Raw genomic sequence first — 18,568 nt, forward strand, 5'->3', positions numbered from 1 at the left:
AGCATACCGTTCATAGAGTACAGAAGCGAGAAGGAAAGGAGAGGGTGCAGAATATAGTGTTACAGTTACAGATATGTATATATACATATATGTATATGTGGCTCGGATGACTATCAAGACTCCTATATTGGTCATTCTGCCACATGGCTAGATTGGAGGGAAGGAAAGGGTGGTGTGTAAAACTGCCACTGCAGTCAAATAGTCTCATCGCTGCTGTAATCTCACATAGGGAATTGGATTTTATGAGCGCTCAAATACTTTGGCCATCATGGTACGCCATGCTTATTTATGCGAAGCCACAAGGGGGAGCCTTTCCTGTACATGCACTGACGCAGTGTCGGTGTTAGAGACTGTGGCTGTTTTAGCTAGAGCTCTGCTTTGTGTCACAGAGTTGTGGGATGTTTTTGTGAACGAGGGTCTTTTAACTCCTTTGCAACAAAATCAATCACTGCAAAATAAAATTGCAGTCACTCAGAAAGCAGCCACGTCTCTCTTCGGTGTTCACTATTTGGCGGACCTTATGTTGAAGTGTTATGGATGATGGGGAGTTTTATTTGAAGTAAAAGGCTTGCAAATTATTACATAAAGCAAGACGGGTTTTTCAAACAGTTATTGAAGTAGTGATTGCAAAATGCCTGGGAGTAACGGGTAGATATGTTTTTGCCCAGAAACCAATTAGTTTTCCTGAGGAATTGGACAAAAGGAAATGTAAGTGAGGATACAGAAGGCTGAGAAGGTGCTAAAAGTGTCCATTAAGTGATCAGAATGTGTGAATGGCAGAACACACGGACAGATTGTTAAAGGACTGCCTGAGGAATGTGACAGTTGCACTAAACGGGGTGGGTGGGTGGGTGGGGCTGTGGGAGAGCATGGATAGAGAAGTGGAAAAATAGAAGTGAAGAAGAAGGATGATAAAATAGGTGAATGAGATTAAATGAATCTATTTTATCATCCTTTTTCACTTCTATTTTGGTGGCTGAATTTCAGAGGTGGCTAAGAGGTTTTGTAATTTCTAGTGTTAAATCCTTTTTATCGAAGACTGAATGCTCTGAGCAGCTATGCTTTTTAGCCAAGTGGGCCAGATGTATGCCTTTCCAATCTCGCTTGTGTATTTTTTTTATTCGTTCATGGGACATGGGCGTTGCTGGCTGACCAGCATTTATTGCTCATCCCTAGTTGCCTGAGGGCAGTCTCTGGAGTCACATGTAGTCCAGACCGGGTAAGGATGGCAGATTTCCTTCCCTAAAGGACATTAGTGAACCAGATGGGTTTTTATGACAAATTACAATGGTTTCATGGTCATCAGTAGATTATTAATTCCAGATTTGTTTTATTGAATTGAAATTCCACCATCTGCTGTGACGGGATTCGAACCCGGATCCCCAGAACATTAGTTGAGATTATGGATTAATAGTCTTGCATTAATACCACAAGGCCATTGCCTGCCCCCTAATTGGAATTGCAGTAATAAAGAATGCATTTATGTTGCACCTTTGAAAACCACAGGATGTTCCAAAGCGGTTTGCAACCAATAAAGTGTTTTTGAAGTATGGTCAACTGTTGTAAAGTAAGAAAGGTGGCTGGGACGTCAAACCTCCTTTTCTAATTTATCTGTTTTCTCTTCTAGGTAAAGGCAAAGGAAAAGGAAAAGGTAAGATTAAAAGGTTATCACTTCACAAATTCAGCACAGAAGTTTTGAAATATTAATCTTTATCCTCTTTCCATTTAGTTTCTCTTACAAGGTGGCCAAAAACTCCAAGGTGTTTTATGAAGGTAGCCTAAACCCTAAGTTTTGCATTTGATTTTGGCATGGGTGAGCACAAGGTGTGATTCCAGTGACCCACTAGGAAGTATGATTCCAGTGACCCACTAGGAAGTATGATTCCAGTGACCCACTAGGAAGCTTTTATCAAACAAAGTTTATTTAAGAACACAGTTAGAATATCACAAAAAGAATTAGCATAAGTTTTACCAATTACAAGACATAAACACGACACAGTATATTCAAAAAACAAAGAACAATACAGCACAGGAACAGGCCCTTCGGCACTCCAAGCCCGTGCCGCTCCCTGGTCCAAACTAGACCATTCTTTTGTATCCCTCCATTCCCACTCCGTTCATATGGCTATCTAGATAAGTCTTAAACGTTCCCAGTGTGTCCGCCTCCACCACCTTGCCCCGGCAGCGCATTCCAGGCCCCCACCACCCTCTGTGTAAAATACGTCCTTCTGATATCCGTGTTAAACCTCCCCCCCTCACCTTGAACCTATGACCCCTCGTGAAGGTCACCACCGACCTGGGAAAAAGCTTCCCACCGTTCACCCTATCTATGCCTTTCATAATTTTATACACCTCTATTAGGTCACCCCTCATCCTCCGTCTTTCCAGTGAGAACAACCCCAGTTTACCCAATCTCTCCTCATAACTACGTAATTCATTAACAGCTAGTTATCTCTGTTGTTCCAATTCAAAGTAATACCCCATAGATGTACACCCTTCTTCAGACTTAACAGAAAAACAAGTATGCTTATGTGATGCTCGATTTTTAGCTTTTTAACACTTCTCGACAGAAATCCAGGCAGTAATTTTGAGAGAAGGATATGTCCTCAAAACAGCAAAACTTCAGAGAAGCAAACCCAGACTCTGGCAGTTCTCAGTCTCCAGATCCTAGAGACAGAAAAGGACACCTCTCCCTCTGCAGTTTCCAAAGCAGCAACTGCCATCCAGCAGAAACTCCAAAAAAGAGACTTATCTCCTGGCAGATTCCAGTCTCCCGACTTCAGAGAGGGGAAAGTACAGACACTGTTCTCTCAACTCCAAAAGCAGTGTCTAAGCTTGAATATTGTGTAAAAAAAAGCCCAACTTCCCCGTCACATGACCATACCCATCAATCATCCCAATGAAGCCCCACTTGGCAAAATCCCAGGGGAAAACAGCAGAACAGCATTAGTTCAGATTAAAACCAATATTCTGGCCATTAGAAGCAATTATGCTGCTGCAGCAACAATACAGCAAGCTGATAGATGTTGCGGCTTCAAGTGCATAAAAACCTGCTACAACAGTTCCTGCACAAGAACATGGCTCAAATACATTTCTTAATGACGCAGTATCCTCACAGGATGTAACAATATATTAAAGTTGATACTATCATCAAATGAATCATCATAACTCAAGCTATGGACTCCTCTCTTTGGCCCACCCACTGTAGACAAGAGTTGGCCAGTCTGTCTTTGCACAAATGAATCACTGCTGAGAAATTGTGTTATGTTACAATAAATACAGGAGCGTAATGTGGAACCAAGTTGACTAATGAAATTCCAGGTTTTATCATGACCAGTTTAGACTATAAGTGCCCTGCTTATGGCAGAGAAAGTAAGGAGTAATTTAATACAGATGTTTAAAATCGTGAATGGATTTGAGAGATTAAATGGGGCGAAACAAATTCTAATGGCAGAAGCTTCAGTAACCAGATAATATTGTTCTAAGTTCATTGGCAAAACAACCATAATAAAAACATGATTTTTTTTTTACACAGCAAAGTTTCTCTGATGTGGAGTGCCCCACCTTAAAAAGGTGGAAGAAGCACTCAGTAATAATTTTTAAAGGCTAATTAGATAAGTACTTGAAGGGGAAATATTTCCTTGGCTGCAGGAAAAGGAGGGGTGTGGGATTGATTGGAAGGATATCCCAAAGAGCTGTCCCAACACAATGGGCTGAATGGCCTCCTCCTGGGTCATATCATTTTATAATTCTATGTAGCTCATTTAAAACTTCAAGTGTGTTTGACAATATTGCACTGTTTAAGCATATTTATTAGTGTCACAAGTAGACTTACATTAACACTGCAATTAAGTTACTGTGAAAACCCCCTAGTCACCACAGTCCGACATCTGTTCAGGTACACTGAGGGAGAATTTAGCACGGCCAGACCACCTAACCAGCATGTCTTTCGCACTGTGGGAGGAAACCGGAGCACCCAGAGGAAACTCACACAGACCCGGGAAGAACGTGCAGACTCCACACAGACAAGCCAGGAATCGAACCTGGGTCCCTGGTGCTATGAGGCAGCAGTGCTAATCACTGTGCCACCGTGCCGCCCCCACTGCACATTACAAGAAAGATTTTGAGGCTTTGGAAATTATTCACATTTACTGGGATGCTGCCTTTTATGAGAAAATACAAATATGAAGAAAAGTGTGGAGTGATTGAAGCTTTTCATTATGAGGCAATATCGCCAAGGTATTTGAAACTCTGAAAGAATAGGATAGGTTTAAGGGAAACAGACAGTTCTCGATAGTTAAGGGATCCAGAAACAGGGACCAGAGATGAAAGATTTAAAACAGTGGCTTGAAAAAGACACTTCACATAAGAGTTGGGAGATTGGGGAATTCATTTGGGTAACTTCTACGTATGACAGTCTACAGTGCCTGTTGACACATGAACAAAGAACAAAGAACAGTACAGCACAGGAAACAGGCCCTTCGGCCCTCCAAGCCTGTGCCGCTCCTTGGTCCAACTAGACCAATCGTTTGTATCCCTCCATTCCCAGGCTGCTCATGTGACTATCCAGGTAAGTCTTAAACGATGTCAGCGTGCCTGCCTCCACCACCCTACTTGGCAGCGCATTCCAGATATTGTAGATGCGTCAGAACATGTGCTGGAGCCCTGCATTTCTGAAAGTGATTCTTTCATGTATCACCGTTTTCCAGTGAGGGTTTTGAGGTCCCATGATCCACTTGTAATTTGGACATATGTATGAGATAGTTACAACCTTACATAGCCTTTGGGAACAGTTTGTTGTACAAATCTTTTCTTCCCACTCCTGAGGATACTGACTCACACCGTGGCATGGCTCCATAGACACCAATGCCGTTTACCTCGTCAAAGTTGTTTCTCTTTGTGTGCAAGCCAAGGCAGTAAGTTGAAAAGAGACCATTATGTAATTATGTCGCATTATGAATCCAGCCCAATTTCTGCCCTAGCCCGACATCAGTGCGTGCATTTTTTAGCGAGGGTTGCTGATAAGAAGTGAAAATGCTGATGCTTTTCATTCCCCAGGGTCACTTAAGGCTAACCATAACGCCCCTGCACTTTCTGCTAATTTATCACAAGCTAGGGATTGAACCTGAGACCAAAGCAAAATACTGTGAGGGCTGGAGATCTGGAATAAGGTCAAAATACTGGGAACACGCAGCAAGTCAGGCAGCACCTGTGGAGAGCGAAACGAGAGTTGAGGGGTGGGATTTTATGGCCTCGCTCAAGCAAAACCGTCAAGCGAAAGGTCAACGGGCACTTCCATTGTCAGCCCGTCGCCCGCTCTGATTCCGTGGCGGGCGGGGCGATAGTATTCTGGCAAACATGTCAGTTTGATGGGTTTCCACCCGAACCTGGGGACTTTTCCGTGGTGTCTTTTCCACAGAGACACACCCCAAGATGCTAAAAGGTGCGAGGGGTTGGTGGGGCAGGGGAAACAGTTGGGCTGGGGGAGGGCACTTGAAGAATGAGAAGAGGTGGCCAAAAGTTTACTCAAAAAAGTGTGTCTTAAAAAGGCTTTCAAAGAGAGGGAGATGAATAAGTAAAGAGGCAGTGAGAATTCCAGAATTAAGTCTGAGGATAGCCTTTCCAGGAACGGTGGGGCAAAGGAAAGAGTTAAGCAAAGGGAAGACTAGCAAAATAAAACCACATGGGTTATTTGATTTGATTTGATTTGATTTATCATTGTCACGTGTTGGGATACTGTGAAAAGTAAAGTGTCTTGCGCACTATACAGACAAAACATACCGTTCATAGAATACATAGGGGAGAAGAAAAAGAGAGCCTGCAGGATATAGTGCTGCAGTTAAAAATATGGTGAAGAGAAAGATAAGCTTAATAGATAATAAGTCCATTCAAAAGTCTGATGGCAGCAGGGAAGAAGCTGTTCTTGAGTCGGTTAGTACGTGTTCTCAGACTTTTGTATCTTGCTCCCGAAGGAAGAAAGTGGAAGAGAGTATGATAGGACATAAAGTGCTGACTTGAGGATTGGCTCACCAGCAGAAAACAGAGAGTAGGAATAAATGGGTCATTCTCTCGAGTTGGCAGGATGTGGCTAGTGGGGTACCACAAGGATCAGTACTTGGGCCCCACAATATATCACAATATTTCAATGGTTTGGATGTGGGGACCAAATGTAATATTTCCAACGTCACGGATGATAAAGGAATAGACAGGTAGATGCAGGTAAGATGTTTCCCTTGGTTGGGGAGTCTAGAACCAGGGGGCACAGTTTCAAAACAAGGGGGATGCCCCTTAGGACTGAGATAGGGAGAAGTTTCGTTACACAGAGAGTTGTGAGTTTTTGGAATTGTCTACCCGAGAGGGCTGTGGAAGCTCAGTCATTGAGTAAGGTTATATTGGAGATTGATAGATTTCTGATTAACAATGACTTAAGGGTTATGAGGCAAGTGGGTGTAAAAGGCATTGAAGTGTCCAATCAGCCATGATCGTACTGAATGGTGGAGTAGGCTCGACAGACTGAATGGCCGACTGTTCCTAAGTTCCTATGAGGAAATGCGCAGAAGGCCAAACCTCAGGGGGCCAAAGGACTCAGGAGAGGATATAAGCTTGTTTCACAGGCCAAATGGGAATTAGAATGGGAATGCCAATGCATTCAGTGAGGACACAGTATAATGGATAAATGGACCTTAGGGCAGGATATAGGCAATAGAATTTTTGGTTGGGTTAGAGTTTATGGAATGTAGGAGGCCAGGAAAGAGGATAAATCAAGTGTAAAATTGACAAAAGTAAGGATTTTGATTGGGGCTGTGTAGGTTCAGCAGCGGGTGATGTCATTGTGGTGGAATTGAGCAGTCTAAATATTGGGTAGAATGTGGGACTGAGTCCTCAGTCTCTCTTTTGGCTCAAACTAGATTGGCCATGATTGCCCCTTAGTGTCAGGGGGATTAACAGGGTAAATAAATGGGGTTACAGGGATAGGGCCTGGATGGGAGTTTTGTCAGTGCAGGCTGGCTGGGCTGAATGGCCTCCTTCTGCACTGTAGAGATTCTATGATTCTATTCTAATGCTGGTGTTCATCCTCCCCAAATTCAAACATAGGTGCTTTGAGGGTATTTTATAAAACTTGGGTATCTGAAATTACAGCTATGTATAGCAATCCTTTAGCCTGTCCTCCTGTATAACCACATTGCATTGAGACTTAGTGGTGTACCCTATTTAAAGTGAGTTGCTCCTCATTTGTTGCACGTGAATCCATTCTTTATGCCCATGGGAGGACAAAGCAGAAATTCTTAAACCCCTGTCAATGCTATTTTGTTCATTTTGTTTTTGCCCATAACATTTCTGATGGGGCTTCTGCCAATGTCACAAATCACGGCTGAAAATGTAAAATACCTTAAAATGTGGGACATATTTGGGGATGCCTTTAAATGGTATGCTGTCAGAATAACTCAAATTGGTCAAGAACTGATGTCATGAAAATTCTTCAGCAATCTATCCTGTAATGATACTGTGCCTTTAAGAAATCTATTTTTATCATGTCTCTTATGAGGGGTATGTTTAAAATTCAGCTTTGTTTTACATGGTGCCAGTTTGTCTACACCAGGCAGCTCACATGCTGAGAATGCAGGCTAACGATTGATTTTAGCTAGGGATATGTTTTCATCCGAGTTAATGCATATTTGATTATTTTGGTTTTTCCCCTGGGATTTCAGAGTAGAGTTTTGATTAAGTCGATTGACAGAGTCATGTGAATGGGCGTATAAAGCTTGCAGGGAAAACACACAGTTCTCTTTGGTTTTAAAACAGTCAGTTTTCTGCCTGAAAGAAGCAAGAGGTGTCTTTCTGTCTCTCACTCTCTGGAGGCTGAAATTTGGGTCTATCAGAAGACAGCTGTCCCTCTGTCTCTGTCTCTCTCTTCCACTCTCTCTTCAGAGGTGTTCAAAATGCTCTACAACTGATAACTAGTACAAGCATGTGAGCTTGTGTGTCACTAACTGGTTTTGAGGAGGTTAAGCCTATAAGAGGAATATTGCTTGAATTGGAACTAGTAGAGATAGGTTAGCAGTTAAGAATTGTATCTTGTCATGTTTAAGTATTTAATTAGTAAAACTTAAGCCAATTCATTCATTGTAGTTAAACTGTCCTGTTAAATAAAGTTTGTTTTGATAAAGCTTCCGAGTGAAACAATAAAATCACACCTGGAATGAAAAACCTTATCCTCACACTAATGCCAAAATAGGAAAAACTGTTGGGGTCTAGTCGGGCTTCATAATATAACTTTGGAGTTTCTGCTCTGGTGCCCTAACGATCCTCTCAAAATTGGTACAAGACATTCACTCATGGGACTCATGGTGGGGGGTATATCAATGTGTAACATTGGTTCCATTTCAGTTGAGGTTTGCTGAATGTCACCTCTTCCCAAAGCCCAAAAACTGGACTTTTTATCAACTCATCAAAATAAAAAGAAAGTAATCTTCAACGGAATCCTTATCTTGAATGTAGTTTCAAAATGACATAGCTAATAGCTTTTCAGTCACTTTACCAAATATCTGAGGGGTGATTCTTGCTTGATTTGAAGCATTTAGTGCAAAAGCCTACCATTAACAAAGCCACATCATTGTTACCAGAAGCAAGATCCCATTGATGCTTTTCTAATTCAACTAAATAACTTTGAGTCTACTTGCTAATAACTCACATGACCTCGCATGCCTTCCTGGTATTTGATCTTCGATGTAACTCTGTGATTTACTTTACAGGCAAAAAAATGGGTCCACCTGGTCCACAAGGCCCCCAGGGCCCTCCAGGCCCACCTGGACCCCAAGGCCCTCCAGGAATCCCAGGAATCCCTGGCATACCAGGCACAGCCGTGTTGGCAGCACCTGGGCCACCTGGTCCACCTGGCCAGCCAGGTCCTCCAGGGCCCCCGGGGCCACCAGGTAAGTGGGCATTAGTTTGGTGTGAATGATCATTTATGGTCCATCAGATGGCATGTAACATGATGAGGGGCTTAGTACTTCGTACATTGCCCTCTCTCTCTCTTAACATTGTTCTTTTTCTCCCCCCAATCTGAAAATGTACTTTCAGCTGAACCAAAGCAGCACTTCACCAGATTTCTGAGTAGATCACTTTCTCGAAAATGAGCAGCATCTTTCCAAAAGAAAACTTGTTAAAAAGTGAGGGAATTTCTTCGAGCGCCGTTCAAACCTACTACCCTCTTCACCTCCATCTTCTTATTTTACAACTGGGAGGAATGTTACATCACGTGATGAAGGAGCAGTGCTCCAAAAGCTCGTGGTACCAAATAAACCTGTTGGACTTTAACCTGGTGCTGTGAGACTTCTTACTGTGCCCACCCCAGTCCAACGCCACATCTCCACATCATGGGAAGAATGTTAGAATACTCCTTGTCAATAGCACCAACAAGGTTTAAACCTGAATTTTTTTCTTGGTTGCATCTTGACATAAGTCTAAGAAACCTGAGAAAGGATGCATATATCTCCAAAGAGTACGATGGAAAAATGATAATTGGTAATAAGTATATGTGTGACCATATTTCTCAATAATCAGGTGAGTTAATTGGAGCAGAAAGTGCCTCCCCGAATGGGAGGACCTTCTGTTGGCACCCACCATGGCTAATCAGGAAGCTGGCACGAAACTGATATGCATCCCGCTAATGGGATGCAAAGAAAGGCTCGACTCCTTGCGTCAGATTGTGAGGGACACTTGTGGGAAAAGTTTTCCTCAAAATTCAGGATGCCAGGTGCTTGCCTTTCACTGACAGCTGTGAACTATGCCATTCCGAAAGCGTGGCAGCAATGGGATTCAATAATCTCTCCCTCAATGTCAACAAAATGAAGCAGATAGTTATTGACTTTAGGAAGCGTAGTGGAGGACATGCCCCTGTCTACATCAATGGGGATGAAGTAGAACTGGTCGAGAGCTGCACGTTTCTAGGTGTCCAGATCATCAACAACCTGTCCTGGTCCCCCCATGCCGACACCATAGTTAAGAAAGCCCACCAACACCTCTACTGTCTCAGAATACTAACGAAATTTGGCATGTCAGCTACGGCTCTCACCACCTTTTACAGATGCACCATAGAAAGCATTCTTTCTGGCTGTATCACAGCTTGGTATGGCTCCTGCTCTGCCCAAGAGCGCAAAAAACTACAAAGGGTCGAGAATGTAGCCCATTCCATCACGCGAACCAGCCTTCCATCCATTGACTCTGTCTACACTTCCCGCTGCCTCGGAAAAGCAGCCGGCATAATTAAGGACCTCTTGCACCCCAGTCATGCTCTCTTTCACCTTCTTCCATTGGGAAAAAGATATAAACGTCTGAGATCACATACCAACTGCTTCCATACTACACCATCACGAACAGCTTCTTCCCTGCTGCCATCAGACTTTTGAGTGGACCTACCTCGCACTAAGTTGATCTTTCTCTACACTCTAGCTATGACTGTAACACTACATTCTGCACTCTCTCCTTTCCTTCTCTATGAACACCATGCTTTGCCTGTATAGCGCGCAAGAAACAATACTTTTCACTGCATTCTAATACATGTGACTATAATAAATCAAAATTTAAATTTGATGTGGGGGAAGCCTTCCAACTTTGGCCACAATAATGAGATGCAAACTCATTATAATTACATTTCTGACATTCGATGGCCGGAATCACGGCCGGCCGTTGATGAGAGGAGGGGATGATCGCGTCATGGATTTACATCACCCGGAAACGCACCTACAGCTTTCTTGCAATATTCACCAGTCACACCACATAGCATATGTCAAAAATCCCAGCTCATGAAATTACTTTTTAAAGCCTACGAATTGAACTTGTGTTTTATTTTGCACTTTAATGCAAAGTAACATGTTTTTCTTCCAGCTATAAATTTTCAGCTGAATAAGGTAACTATTCTTAACCACCTGGCCTTGTTAATATGGCTCTGGCATTGGGTGGCATTGGGTCAGGGTTAGCAGGAAGAATGGCCTTCAGCCCGCAGAACACTGGTACTTTGATAGGTGACGGAACAGGGAGGTGTCTCGCAGTGGAGAAGGAGGCAGAAAGGAATGTTCAAGGCAGGAGAGGCCTAGATTTTCAAAACCAGTCCGAGAGGAGGAATTCTGCTACTCTTGGCCTCTCTTGGGAAGTTTAAAGAGAATATAGAACCCAAATTGAGTAGTCGTTTCTGCTCCTGCTGTTCCTCTGACAGATCTTTTCCTCAGTCAGGTCCCCATATCTTCATCAGACCCTGGTCTGAATATTGCAAGAAAGTCTGTCCAGAAGTGGCGGCAAAAATTGGATTAGCAGTTAAGTCACTCAGTGGATATAAACTGCTTAAAAGCTGGCTTTCGACCTAGATGGAGGGAGGGGGAGGGGGGGGTGTGGTTAAATGCCTCCCCAGTAGTAATGTGAAAACTCTATAACACTGTCCATAATAATCTATATCGCTGATTCAAAGGTATTTTTTAATTGCCAAATACTTTCTTTTTCAGGTACTTCAGACAAAGCTGCAGACAGTCGGCCCCCAGTAAGTGCACAATGTTACCACAACATTGTCATGCATGTTTAATTATAAATGTCATCTCCTTTAGTTTTGGTTATGGACAATGAGGTGATCTTCCCAAAATAATTCTGGGGTGATCGTATCAAAAATATTCTGAGTGCCGAACAAGTGTGAAAGTAAAAGAGAATCATGTCCATTTATTGGACAAACTCCCAGACATATGGCATTTAAGAAAACAAAATGAGGCCAAATGTGATTCTCGCCAGTAGGTGGAGTGGGCAGAGCCTACGAACGCCAGGAAGCCAGCTACAGATTGCTAGGGGGCGCTGTTGCACATGTGCTCCAATCTCCCAGTGCACTGTGTACAAGTGTACACGGTGAGGACCTCCAACAGCGGAGTCGTTAAGGCAAGTGAAGCCGGACAGTTGCGACAGGGAGTGACAAATGATATTAAAATTAGGCCATTAATATTTAATAAAGTGTAAGGCTGATTACGCCAGCAGCACAGGGCTGATAATGTCGCGAGAGGCGAGAAGCTGGGCGTGAACCCAGTTTCCTGCCTCTTGCCCGATCTTACCAGTTTGCCCCCTCTAAGTCTGAAAATTGGAGTGTTTCATAGAATCATCGAATCCCTACAGTGCAGAAGGAGGCCATTCAGCCCATCGAGTCTGCATCGACCACAATCCCACCCAGGCCCTATCCCCATAACCCCACATATTTATCCTGCTAATCCCTCTGACATTAGGGTCAATTTAGCATGGCCAATCAACCTAACCCGCACATCTTTGGGCTGTGGGAGGAAACCGGAGCACCCAGAGGAAACCCACGCAGACATGGCGAGAATGTGCAAACTCCACATGGACAGTGACCCGAGGCCGGAAGTGAACCCGGGTCCCTGGCGCTGTGAGGCAGCAGTGCTAACCACTGTGCCCCACTCCGGTTTTTCCAGCGGGCTACCCCGGGCAATCTTTTCACACTCTGTCAATTATCTTGGCAGTCAGTGGTTCATGCCCTGGGTAGGGGAGCAGCGGGGAGGCACAGCAGGTGGGAAAGACCGCGCCCTCTAAAGAAAAATAAATTTGTTGGAAGTCAGTGGTCCGGCAGCTGCTAATTTCCAAATCGAACAAATTGAGTTCCAGGATTTTCAGTCATTGAGATCTTGCTCAAGTTTATCTGAAGTGCTTCAACCAGCAGTTACAACTCCTTTTTAATTCCTCGCATTATGTCCCTTGTCCAATATGATTGGTCCTTGCCATCAATCGTGCCAGAATCCAATCAATATCATGAGGAATTCTACATTCATTCAGACAGACATGAACATGGTGCAGGTTCACTGCAATGTGAAGGGAAAACAGATCTGAAGCAAAACGTGAAAGAAATGAGTCTCTCTTTGTTGTTGCAAGAATGTAGTTTATGCGGTGCTTTCATCACTTATAAAATTATGAAGGGTAGAAGTAGACTGTTTCCAGGTGTTCAGAGGTTTTGAATGAGGAACCGTAGAATCCTGACAGAAAGAGGCCATACAGCCCATCGTGTCATAGAATCATTGACCCTACAGTGCAGAAATAGGCCATTCGACCCATTGAGTCTGCACCAACAACCTAAGCCCTATCCCCATAACCCCACATATTTACCCCACTAATCCCTCCAGCCTACGTATCCCAAGACACTAAGGGGCAATTTAGCATGGCCGATGCACCTAACCTACACATCTTTGGATTGTGTCTGCACTGATTCTCAGAAAGAGCATCCCATCCAGTCCTTCCCCTCCACCCCATCCCCGCAACCCACACATCCAACAATCCACCTCACATCTTTGGAATATGGGAGGAAACCGGAGCACCTGCAGGAAATCCACGCAGACAATGTGCAAACTCCGCACAGGCAGTCACCCAAGACGGGAATTGGACCCGGGTACCTGGGGCTATGAGGCAGCGGTGCGAGCCTCTGTGTCACCCGTGCAACAGTTCTTGCAGCATTTGTGGAGAGAGAAAATGTTAAAATATAATATTGTTCCCAACGCGACCTCCTCTGTATTGCAGAGACTGAATGCAGACTGGGTGACTGCTTAGCATTTGAATGCACGTCCGTTTTAGATTTGGGGAAGACAAGTTAACAGTACTAATTAGTGCGTTTTCTTTTGTGGTAATTTTACTGTTCAATTATTTTATTTTTCAAAGTCTCAGTTCAAGAACCTTGTGCTGTTGTTCTGGGTGGATGACAGCCAGTGTAGACACGGTGGGCTGAATGGCCTCCGGCTGCACAGTAACGATTCTGTGATTTCCTGCTTTGCTATTCCACGTGTAACATTTGAATTGTTGCTTGCAGATGGCAGTCGTTCACCTCCAGGGTCATGACTCAGTCATTCAAGTAAAACAAGGTAAGATTTAAATTCAAGAAATTAAAATCTTCATAATATTGTATAAACTGCCAGTGTAGTGCTATGCAAAGTTACCAACGATCTTTTTGCATGATAAGTGGAATCCAAGTATCTTACCATAGAATGGTTACAGCACAGAAGGGGGCCATTCTGCTTGTTGACTCCTTGTTCCTCCTCTCCATGAATGATTTATCTCGTCCCACTGGTTAAGTGTTTCCTCACAGCCCTGCCAGTTTTTCAGGTGGTACATTCCAGATTATATCTGCTCACCTCATAAAAACATTTTTCCCTCATCTCTCCTCTGGTTCTTTTGCCATTCACCTTAGACATTTGTCCTCTCGTTGGTTCTTGGTCCTACTAACAATGGGATCAGTTCCTCTCTCTCCCCTCTACTCAGCACGGTGGCGCAGTGGTTAGCGCCAGGGGCCCGGGTGCAATTCCAGCCTCGGGTCACTGTCTGTGTAGAGTTTGCACATTCTCCCCGTGACTGCGTATCTTTCCTTTGGGTGATCCGGTTTCCTCCCACAGTCGAAAGATATGCGGGTTAGTTGGACTGGCCAGGGTAAGTTGTCAGGGGGACTAGCTAAGGTAAATATGTGAAATCGTTGTCAGTGCAGGCTTGATGGGCCATTCGGCCTCTTTCTGCACTGTAGGGATTCTATGATTATGATTTTACGATTATGAATAGCTCCATTAGCTGGGCGGCACGGTAGCACAGTGGTTAGTACTGCTGCTTCACAGCTCCAGGGACCTGGGTTCGATTGCCGGCTTGGGTCACTGTGGAGTTTGCGCATTCTCCTTGTGTCTGCGTGGGTTTCCTCCGGGTGCTCCGGTTTCCTCCCACAGTCTAAAGATGTGTGGGTTAGGTTGATTGGCCATACTAAAATTGCCCCTTAGTGTCCTGAGATGCGTGGGTTAGAGGGATTAGTGGGTAAATATGTAGGAATATGGGGGTAGGGCCTGGGTGGGATTGTGGTCGGTACAGACTCAATGGGCCAAATGGCTTCTTTCTGCACTGTAGGGTTTCTATGATTAAATCCCCTTTTGATTTTCTCTATTCCAATGCAAACAACCTCAGCTTCTCCAATCTGCCCACGTAGTTCCTCATCCCTGGACCCATCCTTGTAGATCTCTTCTGCAGCCTCGCAAAGACCTTCACATCCCTCCTAAAGTGTGGTGCCCACAATTGGATACAATACTCCACTTGTAACCAAACCAGCAATCGATAAAGTTCACTCTAACTTCCTTGCTTTTGAACGCTGGCCCTTTATTTATAACGCGCAGAATACGATATGCTGTTATTAATAACTTGAAAGTTTAAGTTGAATTATTAGTGTCACAGGTAGCCTTACATTAACACTGCAATGAAGTTACTGTGAAAATCCCGTAGTCACCACACTCCGGTGTCTGTTCGGGTACACTGAGGGAGAATTTAGCACGGCCAATGCACCTAATCAGCACGTTTTTCAGACTGTGTGAGGAAACCACAGCACCTGGAAGAAACCCATGCAGACACGGGGAGAACGTGCAGTCTCAGCACAGACAGTGACCCAAGCCGGGAATCGAACCCAGGTCTCTGGCGCTGTGAGGCAGCAGTGCTAACCACTGTGCCACCATGCCGCCAAAGTACAAAATAATCCAGAAAATCAGATTATTGGGAGTATTTTTCATTGGCACAGTCTAATTTATCTGACACTAATAAATTTACTCAAGACTTGTCACAGTTTACGATGAATTCGTGCCTGTCTTCCTCAATGTTGCATTAAAGCCTTGTAACACACACACACTCATCCAGCTATGACACAGGGATGGTCTTCCATAAAATCTGACACACTGGGAACTGAGTGTGTGGTAACGTAACACAATCTCTTCTGTCTGGGAACTGGGTCTAAATTGAGGCCAGGGCAATGGAGACAAACGTTTCCTTTCTTTGCTAAATGTAAATGCCTTTTTTGCCGTTTTTTTGCCGTTTATGCCCCGCCCCCGTTGTCAGCAAGGACAAAGAATTTGGCCCTCAACCAGATCGCCATTCACTGCAGAGGGACCAGAGAATCACGCTGGCATGAATAGCCAGAAAATTCCATCCATTATCTCTGGAAAATCCTGGCAAAAATCTCTAAATTTACAGATGACACAAAGTTGGGTGGGAGGGTGAGCTGTGAGGAGGATGCAGAGATGCTTCAGTGTGATTTGGACAAGCTGAGTGAATGGGCAAATGCATGGCAGATACAGTATAATGTGGATAAATGTGAGATCATCCACTTTGGAGCAAAAGCAGGGAAACAGATTATTAACTTGAATAGCTATAGATTAAGAGAGGGGACTGTGCAATGAGACCTGAGTGTCTTCATACATCAGTCGCTGAAGGTAAGCATGCAGATGCAGCAGGCGGTAAAGAAGGCAAATGGTATGTTGGCCTTCATAGCAAGAGGATTCGAGTACAGGAGCAGGGATGTGTTGTTGCAATCACACCAGGCCTTCGTGAAGCCACACCTGGAATATTGTGCGCAGTTTTGGTCTCCTTATTTGAGAAGGTTCTTGCTATCGAGGGAGTGCAGAGAAGTTTTACCAGACATTTCCTGGGGTGGCAGGACTGACGTATGAGGAGAGTTTGAGTCAGTTAGAATTATATTCGAATAATTAGAAGAATGGGGGGAGAACTCATAGAAACCTACAAAATTCCAACAGGACTAGACAGGGTAGGATGTTCCTGATGGTGAGAGTGGCCAGAACCAGGGTCGTAATCTAAGGATATGCGATAAACCATTTAGGAATGAAATGAGGAGAAATAGCTTCCCCGGAGAGTGGAATTCACTATCACAGAAAGCAGTTGAGGCCAAAACATTGTGTGTTTTCAAGGAGTTAGATATAGCTCTTGGGATGAAGGGGATCAATGGATATGGTGGGAAAGTGGGATCAGGCTATTGAGTTGGATGATCAGCCGTGATGATAATGAATGGTGGAGCAAGCATGAAGGGCCGAATGGCCGACTCCAGCTCCCAATTTCTACATTTCTATTTTTCTACATCTGCTTGGGCCCAAGCTGAGCTTCCACCCCGATGCACTCTCTGTTAAAAATGGAACGGACATTTAACTCTGTAACATTGCTCGTTTCCACACTGCCTCTGCCAATCTGCTGTTGAAACTTTAACCGTGCCTTTATCACCTCCAGAAGCAACTAATTCAATGCTCCCCTGATCAGTCTGCCATCATCCAACCTCCATAAAAATCTCCTCACTCTAAACTCTGCTCCCTGTTTCTCACCCGCACCAGGCCCCATTTCAGCCTCGGCACTCGATTCCCCCCTAAAGCTTTCAATTTGATGTTTGCATTCTCATGTCTGAATTAATTCCTGGCGCCAGCCTTCTCGATCTCTCGACAGATAAACTTTTCGCTTACACCACTTCATCCCTGCTTCTTTGGATCTTTGTCCATTTCTGATTGCACTCTGTGAAGCACTTCAGTGACATTTTACCAGCGTTAAAGATGCTATAAAAATACAAGTTCTTGCAAAGAGCCTGTCGTCTGAATACTGAACTTGGAAATACTTTCAATTAATAGTACTCCTCTTGTCAACATGTTTTTTCCAAAATCTGGATTGAAATTTCCAGTAGCTGCACGTATTTGAGTTGCATTAACATCTAATGACAAAAGGCATCTGATGATCTGATGACAAGATAATCTCTCTGAAGCAGGCAATGGCTGGTCAGGTAGTGTAACAAATTTTCATTGCAACTGGTATAAGTGGTTTGGATAGAATCTCATTCAATAACCGGACTTTAAGCCTGGATGCTTTACAAGTGTCATTTAAAAATAAATTTTGACAAATGATAAAGCAGTCTTGCATTGACTAATTATCCAATTATAACTGAAAAGGGTGGCGATGAGAGAAGTGGGTGGAGATGATAGATTGTGAAGTATGACTTGTAGGCCTGAGGCAAAAGCAAAATGCAACTGATCCTAAACACCTGAAATCAAAACACAAAATGCTGAAAATACTCCATAGGTCTGGCAGCATCAATGGGGAGAGAAACCGTGCTAATGGCTGGAATCTTCTGCCCTGTAAGAGGCGAGGAAGAAGGTCTGAAAATTTGTTGGGTTGGCATTGGGACCAAGACCCACCGCATTTCAACCTCCATCATAAGCAAATTCTGGATGGGCAGGCCCATGATCGACTTCCCATTCCGCCACAACTTGACTCCCTTGAGAATCTTATAAGAGATAAGAGTGTCCCTGTAAGAGACACTCTAACCAGCACCTCTTGATATTCAATAGTGTTATCATCACTGAATCCCCCACTGTCTACATCATTGGGGTTACCATTGACCAGAAACTCAACTAGACTCACCGCATAAACACAGTGGCTACAACAGCAGGTCAGAGGCTAGGAATACTGTGGCGCGTAACTCACCTCCTGACTCCCCAAAGCCTATCTGCCATCTACAAGGCACAAGTCAGAAGTGTGATGGAATACTCCCCCCTTGCCTGGATGAGTGCAGCTCCAACAACACTCAAGAAGCTTGACACCATCCAGGATAAGCAGCCTGTTTGATTGGCACCACATCTACACAACATTCAATCCCTCCACCACCGACGCTCAGTAGCAGCAGTGTCTACTATCTACAAGATGCACTGCAGCAATTCACCAAAGATCCTTAGACAGCACCTTCCAAACCCAC

General features: G+C 44.1%; 1 protein-coding gene across 3 annotated transcripts in view; it reads left to right on the plus strand.

The window, feature by feature from the left end:
* The window catches only part of eda (ectodysplasin A), a 229,341-nt gene that overhangs the window by 184,488 nt on the left and 26,285 nt on the right, over positions 1 to 18,568 (plus strand). For all 3 annotated transcript variants that reach the window (XM_078211878.1, XM_078211879.1, XM_078211880.1), the window contains exons 3-6: positions 1,628 to 1,651; positions 8,754 to 8,933; positions 11,499 to 11,533; positions 13,838 to 13,889. In XM_078211878.1, the coding sequence (XP_078068004.1) occupies positions 1,628 to 1,651; positions 8,754 to 8,933; positions 11,499 to 11,533; positions 13,838 to 13,889 (291 nt within the window). The remainder of the gene's footprint in view (positions 1 to 1,627; positions 1,652 to 8,753; positions 8,934 to 11,498; positions 11,534 to 13,837; positions 13,890 to 18,568) is intronic.

This window comes from Mustelus asterias, chromosome 4 (assembly GCF_964213995.1).
Source record: "Mustelus asterias chromosome 4, sMusAst1.hap1.1, whole genome shotgun sequence".
NCBI classification, from domain to species: Eukaryota; Metazoa; Chordata; class Chondrichthyes; order Carcharhiniformes; family Triakidae; genus Mustelus; species Mustelus asterias.